Source organism: Lynx canadensis, chromosome D3, assembly GCF_007474595.2.
Source record: "Lynx canadensis isolate LIC74 chromosome D3, mLynCan4.pri.v2, whole genome shotgun sequence".
Classification (NCBI taxonomy): Eukaryota; Metazoa; Chordata; class Mammalia; order Carnivora; family Felidae; genus Lynx; species Lynx canadensis.
In genome coordinates this window covers 53396937-53408838 of record NC_044314.2, presented here as the reverse complement: position 1 = coordinate 53408838, position 11902 = coordinate 53396937, and the positions used below count along the sequence as shown (strand labels likewise).

Genomic DNA, 11902 nt, shown 5'->3' with positions numbered 1-11902 from the left:
TTTAGCATCTTTTCAGGTATGTTAACCATCTGGAGGTGTTCTTTGGAAAAAATCTCTATTCATGTCTTCTGTCCATTTTTTAACTGGATTATTTATTTTTGGGTATTGAGCTTGGTAAATTCTTTACAGATTTTGGATACTAACCCTTTATCAGGTATGTTGTTTGCAAATATCTTCTCCCATTCCATAGGCTGCCTTTTAGTTTTGTTGATTGTTTCCTTCAATGCACAGAAGTTTTTTTATCTTTTTTTGAAGTCCCGGTGGTTCGTTTTTTCCCGCTTGCCTTTGGTGATGTGTCTAGTAAGAATTTGCTCTGGCCAAGGTCAGAGGTTGCTGCCTGTGTTTTCCTCTAGGGTTTGTTGGTTTCCTGTCTCACATTTAGGTCTTTCAACCATTTTGATTTTTGTGTACATTTTAAGAAAGTGGTCCAGTTTCATTCTTCTACATGTTGCTGTCCAGTTTTCTCAACACCATTTGTTGAAGAGACAGTCTTTTTCCCACTGGATATTCTTTCCTACTTTGTCAAAGATTAATTAACCATATAGTTTTGAGTCCATTTCTAGGTTTTCCATTCTCTTCCACTGATCTATGTGTCTGTTTTTGTGCCAGCACCATACTGTTGTGATGACTATAGCTTTGTAACATAGCTTGAAGTCCAAAATCGTGATGCCTCTAGCTTTGTTTTACCAACTTAACTTTTATAGAGCTTTCAATGTTAAAAAAGGAAAACACTTATCTAATAGGGAAGAAACAATCCTCTTTATTAACCTTACTGTATACTCAGAAAGGATTAAAAAACACACACATTTCCTGGGACACAAAACTGTACCAAAAGCATTTCCTTACAAAATAACTTCACAGAACAATAGTCCTGGACTTACACAAAGACATATATATTGACATACATTAGCTTGAATTAAAACACAATTTGAACATTTTTGCAGCAACTTTCTAGTAGACTATTACATTAATGTGGGAGTGTACGACTTCTTTAACCCTTTAAAAATAGTAATAAAAAATTACAAAATAATGAAAATGTAGAATTAAGGCTGAGACTATATCATCTAGTATTAATAAAGTCAAACAATACTTATAAAAATTGATGCCGCTGCATATCTTATATATATACAGGATAAGTCTTTAGAAATTTAAAATGCTACTGCTGTCACAAGTTCACTCATCAACTGAACGTTTTTCCATGTATCTTAATATCTGAATTCCCAGATACCTGTGCTTTTTCTATTTTTATTCTGAATTCTTCATTAAGAGTTCCCTCACATATTTACAATTAAATACCTAACCTCTAGAACTTTCCTTAGACACAACAGACAAAACAGTTTTGTTAAATAAATTCACACAAAAGTATTAAAAAGGTTTTTTTTTCAAGAAATAGTTCTAGCATATCCATGATAATCATACTGAAAAATAGTACATATACTTTTCTTCAGGATTAATAAATGCTATGTGCCAGTTCTATAGTCACTGCCATATTTGCATATTTTCCTGACACATTTGCAAGATAATAACAACCAAAGGGCATGATGACTGCAATAATTCCAGTAAATCCATACTGTCCAGTGAGTTTCAAAAAACTGAATGGCTGTTTCCAGTCCCATCTGGATTGACATCAAAATACATGCCCAGATAGTTGTATCGTCCCCCAGAAATATTCAGTCTGGTAAGTCACTCTCTTGGTCTTCTGAAAGAGAGCTGCAGAAGGCAGGGCATTCTCAGTGAGACCAATGGTTCCCTCTTCTCTGTAATTGTTCACACATCTGATTTGGTTATAATCCTAGTCAAAGCGGGGGAGAAAAAAAAAAACGTAATAAATTTTAGGTACCACAGTTTTCCTTTCCTAAACTCCCACATCAGACATAGATGGTTAAGTACCCAATGGAACTATGTTCCATTAATTATGTTAATTCTTGGTATAAACATATTTAATTGAATCCTTGTATATAACTACTTCTTTCACATGTATGCCAAGAAAGAGAGCAATCCTCAAAAATAAAAGCAGTACTTAACATATAGAGTAACAGGTAATTTGTATTATAGTTCTTTGATTGGCATATCTCAGACCTCAAAACTTAAGATTTTTGCTTTTCTTTTCCCCTTTTCCTTAAATTAGATTACTGCTTTAGAAATAAACAAGAATTATAATGCTTATTATAGATAAGTCACAAAATACCAGCAAAAGGAAAAACATTTAAAAATACCGATAATCCCATTCACACAGACATGAACACAATGAACACTTTGATATGTATATATGTATGCCAGTATTTTTTTTGTCAGATATATCTAAATACTTTATTTCCTAAAGAGAGTTCCCTGAACTGCCATCTCCAAACAGAAGACGCACATTTTTGATAAACAGCTAATTTTTAACTCTATGAGTAGAAAATGAATTAGGAAACTGAAGCCTCTACTGAAGAAAATGAGCCTACCGCACACTATCATACATGGCCAAACATATTTTGTGGATTCTAAGATCCATATTTAACATCTTGGAAGCCTACCTTTTAATGTCATGAGTAAATCTGCAATGTTTTAACATCTCATAAAATAATGTTGATTCTTATAATATCATCTTAGAGTTGACAAAATATAGTATGTAATCTCTATAAAAGTTAACATACCGAAGTATGTAATATACATACAAATAAAAATAAAAACGTAAATACAAAGTTATGCTATTTACTACTTAATATTAAATTTGTTTCCAACTGTATGGATGAAATATATCAGTATTTCAATACTGTTAAGATATATATTTTTTAATGTTTGACAGAAAGCGCACACATGTGAGTGGGGGAGGGGCAGACAAAGAGCGAGGGATGGAGGGAGAGACAGAGAATCCCAAGCAGGCTCTGCACTGTCAGCAGAGGTCCTGACATGGAGGCTCGATCTCACAACCATGAGATCAGGACCTGAGCTGAAACCAAGAGTCAGATGCTTAACAGAATGAGCCACCCAGGTACCTCAAGGTATTTTCATTTCAAATGCTCTGAAGTTTTTGAGATTGTGCAAGAATTACTGGTTCAAGATCTATGGAGAACTGGCAGAGATTAGGGATGAGGAAATTACTAAACAGTAATTTAAATTAAATTTTTTTTTAACGTTTATTTACTTTTGAGACAGAGAGAGAGCATGAATGGGGGGAGGGTCAGAGAGAGAGGGAGACACAGAATCAGAAGCAGGCTCCAGGCTCTGAGCTGTCAGCACAGAGCCCGACGCGGGGCTCAAACTCGTGAACCACGAGATCATGACCTGAGCCGAAGTCGGACACTTAACCGACTGAGCCACCCAGGTGCCCCAGTAATTTAAGTTTTAAATGGAAGCTTAAACATTTTAAATCTTCCAAAGATAAACAGGATGCAAAAGGGGAGAAAGCGATGGGATAGAATATATCACATTTTCAACCTTAAACTTCTAACACTGCTACCACAAAGCTAAACAACAATGCTTTATTTTCTGTGTGTCAAAAGCTGTACAGACAATATGGTTCTGTTTTGCTTTCTGGAAACATTTATGCTCTTCCCCTCTCCCTTGATACTCTAAAATTTTACTATGAAATATATTCTGGTACATCAGTCATTGTGCCGTTATGGTCAGTCAGTGTGCTGGGCCTTCAGTGGGCCCTTTCATGTATTAATAATCCCTGGGAAATTCTCTTTCACTTATTTTTCCCTCTCCATTTTCTTCATTCTAGATTCCCAATAGTCAGAATTGGTTTTTTGTGTCTCCTTTGTTGTCTTCATGTATTTTTTCTATTTTTCTGTGAAGTTTGACTTTAGTTTTTTCAGTAACAGTATTTGTAATCTGTTACCTTATCCTGGCTCTATCCTTCTCCTAATAATATATTCTGATTTTTGTAACTATAACTCCTTCTGCATCATGATGGAAAGTTCTAAAACACCTCCAAACAATTCAGTCCAAAAGTCATTATGTGGGCCAAGCAATATGGACTTCCACACTAAGGGGCCAGGTGAGTTGTACTGTCTTAAAGCTGGTACAACAAGACAGACACAGTATATAAAAAATAGGGAGGCAGCAACAGAATAACTAAAACTGAGTAGTTAAAGTTGCCTCTGGGAATGGGATGGGTGAGAACGCATAGGATACATGATTTCATCATCATAAGCCCCTTTTTATACCTGTGCTCTCCAATATGGTAGCCACCAGCCACGTGTGGCTCAGAGCACTTGCAATGTAACTAGTTCTTAGAGATTTACAGTCTCCTGATTTTCAAAGACTTTGTATGAAAAAAAGAATTTAAAGTATCTCAAAACTTTTTTACACTATTTACATGTTACAGTGATAATATTTTATATACTAGATTCAAAAAAATCAATTATTAAGGGGTGCCTGGGTGGCTCAGTCTGTTAAGCAACTGACTTTTGGTTTCACTTCAGATCATGGTATCACAGTTTCTGGAGTTCAAACCCCTGTGCTGGCTCTGCGCTGGCAGCATGGAGCCTGCTTGGGATTCTCTCTCTCCCTCTCTTTCTGACCCTCCCCCCACTTGTGCTGTCACTGTCTCTCTCAAATAAACTTAAAAAAAAATCTATTAATGTTTCTTCTTCTTTTTTTTTTTAAGTTTATTCATTTATGTTGAGAAAGAGAGAGAGAGAGAGCGCGCGCACACACCGGGGGGGGGGGGGGGGTGGGGGGAAGGGGGCTAGGCCAGAGGATCCGAAGTGGGATCTGCACTGACAGGAGAGAACCCTACCCAGGCTTGAACCCATGAACCATGAGATCATGACCTGAATCCAAGCTGGACACTTAACTGACTGAACCACCCAGGTGCCTCTGTTTCTTTTTAACACAACTCCTAGAAAACTTAAAAAATTAAACATGTGGCTCACATTACAGAACATTAAATCTTATATGGCATTTGATTTATATACATGTATGACTTTAATGAAAATGATACTACCACTACTAACAACATAATGATAAACTAAAAAATCAGGGCACTTGGGTGGCTCAGTTAAGCATCTGATTCTTGATTTTGTCTCAGGTCATGATCTTGCGGTCCTTGGGATCAAGCCCCGAGTCACGCTCTGCGATGAACAGTGTGGAGACTGATAGGGATTCTAGAGAGTCTGTACCTCTCCTGCTCGTGCTCCTCAAAATAAGTAAACATAAAAAAAAAAAAAAATCAACTCTAGCCCATGCCACCTCTGAATTGCTACAAAATCTTAATTAATTAAAATCTTAATTAAGATCCAAATCAGTGACATGTATAGTTGTACTTTAGTAACTACAAAGTCTGGGGCTGTGGTGCAACTTTAAAAATGTGTACTTTACTCTAGAACTGCTTGGCAGGAATTTCCTCTTGGTCTCTTAGAAAACTGGAAATATGGTCCCCATAATAAATTAAAAAATAGAACACTTCTTTAAAAATTATAGTAGGGGTGCCTATATGCCTCAGTCAGAAGAGCATTTGACTCTTGTTATCACGGTTGAGTTTGAGCCCCTTACTCGGTATAGACATTACTGAAACAAATAAAAAAAAAAAAACTGCCAAGAAAAAAAAAAAAACATTATAGTAAACCTACATGAAAAAAGAGGGAATAATATAATGAATTCCCATTTCAAGCTGCAATAATTTTATAATATGTTGCCCAATCTTCTTTTGATAATCCTGTCACTTTTTCCCCCCTCCTGCAGTATTTTAGAGTATACCTCAGACATGAGGTTATTTAACCTCAGTACACATTTCTAATATATTTATTTTAATGTAAATACTATATAATGTTATACAGAAAATAATTCCTTAATGTATCTAATATCTAGGAGACACTAAAATTTCTCCAAATTTTTCCAAAGTTGTCATATTAAAGATTCAAATCTGGATTCAGACAAGGATTTCACATTGCATTTGATTCTTACATCTTTCAAACACTTTTATCCTACAAAAGTTAGCTCATCCTTCTTCCTATCCTTCTTTTATGGGACCAATTAACAAAACCAGTCATTTGCCCTGTACAATGTCCCATTCTTGACATTCTGGATTGGCTGATTACTTCCTGATGGTACCATTTAACTCGTTCCTAAATTCCCCTTATTTCCTGTACACTGGTAGTTAAATCAAACTGTTCTCAGTTTGTGAGAATTAAGGTCTTATGTTGGAAGGTATCTATTGGATGCAATGAATTAACCTCCTTCCCAAACCATCTAGAAGGTTACCATTTACATACCATCCTAGGGAAAATAATTTTCTCAAGTGCTTAATTCTTCCACAGAGCTTCAGTCAGGAAGCACTAACTAGAAGCTTCATTGGATTCAGGTTACTTCCTACTCAATCACACAATTGCAAATGTCCTGCTTTTAGTGTTGCTAAGATCAATCAGTGGCTTCAGGTATATCAATCTGATCTTTCCATTATTAAGTTTTCCCATCAACTTTTTACCTAATCATTTGGGTATCTATTATTATTGCCTGGATCTATTATGTATTAGTGGTGGCAAAATCATGATGTTACAATTTCAAGATTTTTTAAGTAGGCTCCACACACAGTGTAGAGTCCAATGTGGTACTTGAACTCACAACCCTGAGATCAAGACCTGAGCTGAGATCAAGATCACTTAAACAATTGGACCACTCAGGTGCACCTATATAAATAATATTTTAAAGAAGAATTAAAAAAAAATTTTTTTAATGTTATTTTTGGAAAGAGAGACAGAGTGCGAGCAGGGGAGGTGCAGAGAGAGGGAGGGAGACACAGAATCTGAAGCAGGCTCCAGGCTCTGAGCTGTCAGCACAGAGCCTGATGTGGGGCTTGAATCCAAAAATCGTGAGATCATGACCTGGGCCAAAGTCAGACGCTTCACGGACTGAGCCACACAGACACCCCTAAAGAATTTCTATGAAAACTTTTTTTTCTATTTGGTTACCCTGAAACACAGTTCATATAAGAAAGAACACATATATCTTTATGAATATGTCTATCTTTATAGCAATGAGTCAGCACCCTAGCAATTACCAATGATCATCAGTGAGGATTCTTTTGCATTTTGAACTTGTGATTTATAAAAACTGTATGTGTTTAAATCCATTGCAAATATTCTTTCCGATGCTGTACTGTCCCAACACACTTTCAGTGGTCAGAATAATTTCTATATATCGTGTACCCATAACAAATACACATCATTCATATACCCATGTGTGGAAACACCTCTCTCATATTGATGAGAACTGTATTCTTAAAATCTCATCACTTCAGTAGCTCTCCTTCTCAATTTACTTTAAAGGAAGCTATTCTAAGAGACCCTTCCCCTTGTTAGCACACAATATTAGGTACTCAAAACATAGAATGGACATAAAATATAAGGTATTTTCTCTCACAATTTTTTGCAACACAGATTTATCTTTGCGGGGAGAGGGGAGGCAGATAATCTGGCTTTTGGCTACTTCTCCAAACACTCTTCCTTCTTTCCACCATGCCTCAGCCACACAAAAGCATCTTTTCAGTTCCTCAAACATGCTACACTTGTTACTTTCTCTGAGCTTCCATGCCTGTTTTCCCTCTGACTGAAACCAATCCCTATATGGCTGGCAGCTTCTTTCCCTTCAGTTCTCTGCTAAAATGATCTTTCCTGAGAATCAAGTTTCCCCACTCTCTATCATTTAATCCTTTTTTCTTTCATAGACCTTAACATTATTTTATATATAGGAAAATGTTTACTTTTTGGAACTATGTTTCTGCACAGGATTGTAGAGCTCCATGAGGGGGAAAGAACCATGCCATTTTTACTCACCCAGCAACATACAGCACAAAATAAGCATTCACACAGTTACTGAATAAATGGAGAATATGTACATGAAAGGGCATGGAATACCAATCCCAAACACCAGAGTCTCAAAGAAATTCCTCTAAGGTCAATATGAGACATTTATTCAGGCAGAGTCCATATTTAAACCTTTTGAAATAATGTACAAGAAACCCCAGAACCATACATAGTATCTCACTATGGGATGGCCTTACTAACACCTAATCTAAAAAAGGACAGTTTTCTTACCACTGAGTTAGGCTGCAGATGGCTTTGCTGGGATTTTGGGGAGCTATCTAAGTGGTATCTGATTTTCCCAACCAACCATTATAAGCACTTTTTAAGTAAATAACATACAAATGGTTCTGTATATTCTAACTTAGCAAGCTACTGATCCTATGAAGCAGAATGCAGTGTATCTACAAAGTAGGTCAAACGACAGAAATGCAATTTAAATCTTAACACTGATTTTAGGGATGCCAGGGTGGCTCAGTTGGTTAAGCGTCCCACTCTTGGTTTTGGCTTGAGTCATGATCTTATGGTTTCATGGATTCGAGCCCCACATAGAGCTCTGGGCTGGCAGCGCACAGCCTGCTTGGGATTCTCTCTCTCCCTTTCTCACTGCCTCTCCTCCACTCATGCTCTCTCTCTCAAAAATAAATAAACTCAAAAAAATTAAAAAAAAATCTTAACACTGAATTTAAACAAAATAGCTTAAACTATAAACACTTCTAAATAATTAGCAAAAATCATTTAGAAAACTGCAGTATCCTAGGACAATATAATAATTATGTTTTATCTTCATTTTTCATCACTTATTTTTCAAACAAAACAAAAACAAAACCCTAATTCTGGCTCAAGGGGGAAATCAGAAATAATTCATGCTGTTTTTTTAATTTTTTTTTTTAATGTTTATGTATTTATTCATTTTGAGAGAGAATCCCAAGTAGGCTACATGCTGCCAGCATAGAGCCCAAGGTGGAGCTCGAACTCACTAACTCTGAGATCATGACTTAAACCAAAATCAAGAGTCGAACACTTAGCAAATTGAGCCACCTAGGCACCCCTGTGCTGGTTTTTAAGTATGATGACCCAAGAGCTTTGATAAACTAACCAATAATAACTCTCAGATCACAATAAACTCACCTATTTTGTCTTGAAGCTTCTCTTCTCATTCTTTTAGGAGGAATTGGACAATCTGTCATTTCAACCTTTGTTGGATGGCGCAATGAGTCATTACCCTTACGCGTGGGAGTCATACCTGTAAAGATAGAAAGTGTAGAAAATGAACTTATGTATATCTTAATTTATAAAAAGAATAAACAATACTGAGAATGCTTCTTACTATTCCTGCTAAGAAAACAGCTTACAATCATTTATCAAAGGACTTGGAGAACAAGAGCATCAACTTAAGTTATGAATCATTCACCTTCTTTCTTCTTATAGTTGAACTCTCTCTAATCATAAATATTTATCTTCATGCAGAGAAAGTAGAAGTTAACAAAAAACAAGCACAAACCTAGTTTCTGCTCAATTAGTTTCAGATTTTTCTCTTGTTCATCAAGTTCTTGTTTTTTCTTCTTCATATCAGGAGTGTGAAGGTACTCTAACTGACGGTTAAGGTCCTCAATCACATTGTTCAACTTGTTCACAGCAGTACGATACTGTTGAAGAAGATCTGCAAAGAAACCAAAGATAACTGATTAAAACTACTGATATATCAAGTCAATGTTTTAGGAAAGAAGAATTAGCAACACTGGGCATTTTATTATAGTAGCATGTGGGAACTTCTTTTAAAGCCACAAAACTTTGTTCAATGTAAACAAAATAAAAATATAGTTTAGACCCAGCACAAGACTGGTGCTTATTACATTTTAATTTTCTTCAATTGCTTGACTTTAATAAATTTATTTCTGTGTCAGGAAAGAGTTTTCTATGTAAAAGTGCTCTGTGAATTGGATCACTCTCACAGTCAATGTTTATATTATGTCTGATAGTATTCATTCTAATTCCACAAAGAGAAATTTGGGGGGAAGGGAGCAAATGCATTAAATATAGAATGGCTATGAGCACCTGGTTGGTTCAGTGGGTGAAGCATGTGACTTTTGATCTGGGAATACTGCATTCGAGTCCCACACTGGACAGAGAAATTACTTAAAGAACAATAGTACCGCTAGAAAATCACTACTTCCAGATATGACCCTTATCTTAAACATAGCTTTCAAAAATGCACTCTTGATACTTTATTTTCAAAAAGCTTAACTTTCTAAAACTTACTATGCTTAAAAATGTATTACATTATTCAGGTTTGAGACTATTTTTTTTGCCTGTATGATTTATTAGACACTAAATATTATTAAATACAATCTGGTTCCCAATTCAGAGGCCAGAAGATTACAGCCAAGAGACAAGAATGCTTTATATAGTTTTAAATTGTTACAGTCTAAATGGTTATATAAATACCTCAGTAATACCCTCAATTTTGCCTCTTGGTTCACAAACCCTAAAATATTTACTATCTGGCCTTTGACACTCTGGTCACACAAAATGATGATCAATACGCATGGGAATGGACACACAAATGCCCAAACATTTAATATATAAACTAGTTTACATATAAAATTATGGAAAAATTATTTAAGAGTCAGATATAAGATGAAATATTCTGTACTTCAAGGGGCAAGAACAGTGTCTGGAAAAAGAAACCTAGCATTCTGATGAAGAAGCAAAAAAATACACATGCATATGTGTATGCTTATGAATATATTCATATATTTACTTTTAAAATCTTTATTTTCAGACAGAGAGTGTATGTGGGGGGGAGGGGGTGGGCAGAGAGAGACAATCTCTGCTCTGAGTGCAGAGCCCGACATGAGACTTGATCTCATGACCTGAGCCGAAAGAGTCAGACACTTAACCCACTGAGCCACCCAGGTGCCCCAGTATGTTCATACATTTAAATACATATTCTATACAAAACTGACTAATGACAAGGTCCTGATGATCCTTAATTCTTTATGACATATGGGGAACTTTTAAAGGTGTCTAGAAAAAAGATTGGTTTTCTAGTCTGATAGTACTTTTAATTTCCTAGTAATGTTATGTTTTCTTACTTTACACAGTATATTCTTTACATGGCAAAGTGCATTCTTTTCATAGTAAGATACTGTAAAAATGTACGTATTTTGGATGTGATTGAATTACAAAATTATGTTCCAGATCTGTATACATCAGAATGCTGCCCTTTAGAAGAAGATACACAAAACTTCAGGCCATTAGGGCTTGATATTCTATTTATTTTTTATTTAAATTCCAATTAACACACAGTGTTCTGTTAGTTTCAGGTGTACAAGTGATTCAACACTTCCATATAATACATGGTGTTCATTATAAAAAAGCAGACTCCTTAATCCCCATTACCTATTTCACCTATCCCTTCACCCACCTCCCTTCTGGAAGATAACCATCAGTTTGTTTTCTATACTTAAGAGTCTGATATCCTATTTCTTAAGAAGTTAGTTATGAGGTTCTTGTATTTTTATATTCCTTTACCTTTTTAATTTTTTTTTTTTTAACGTTTATTCATTTTTGAGACAGAGAGAGACAGAGCATGAATGGGGGAAGGTCCGAGAGAGGGACACACAGAATCCGAAGCAGGCTCCAGGCTCTGAGCTGTCAGCACAGAGCCCGACGCGGGGCTCGAACTCACAAACCGCGAGATCATGACCTGAGCCGAAGTCGACCGCTTAACCGACTGAGCCACGCAGGCGCCCCTCCTTTACCTTGTTTTAAAGTCTATTTATTTTTTGAGAGAGAGAGAAAGAGAGAGAAACTATGAGCAGGGGAGGGGCAGTGAGAGAGAAGAGAATCCCAAGCAGGCTCTGCACTCTCAGTGCAGAGCACCAACCATCATAACCTGAGTTGAAACTAAGAGATGCTTAACAGACTGAGCCACCCAGGTACCCCCTCTTTCATTTTTAAATACTCAAGAAATTAGTATATTCAAACACTTTAAGAGAATAGGGTTCCTTTTATTTATAAGCAGAGGGATGGAATATTAGTTAATATTTTTCATTAAATGCAGCACTAACAGTTGGTTCATATTTTATGAGTAAGATGGACAG

At 36.0% G+C, this 11902-nt stretch overlaps 1 protein-coding gene across 2 annotated transcripts in view; it reads right to left on the bottom strand.

Moving 5' to 3' along the window:
* Positions 1-737: 737 nt before the first annotated feature.
* Positions 738-11902, bottom strand: part of SMCHD1 (structural maintenance of chromosomes flexible hinge domain containing 1) — a 158691-nt gene continuing 147526 nt past the window's right edge. For both annotated transcript variants that reach the window (XM_030335646.1, XM_030335647.1), the window contains 3 exons: positions 9298-9456; positions 8925-9039; positions 738-1792 (listed from right to left, as the gene is read on the bottom strand). In XM_030335646.1, the coding sequence (XP_030191506.1) occupies positions 1768-1792; positions 8925-9039; positions 9298-9456 (299 nt within the window). In that variant the 3' untranslated portion in view covers positions 738-1767. The remainder of the gene's footprint in view (positions 1793-8924; positions 9040-9297; positions 9457-11902) is intronic.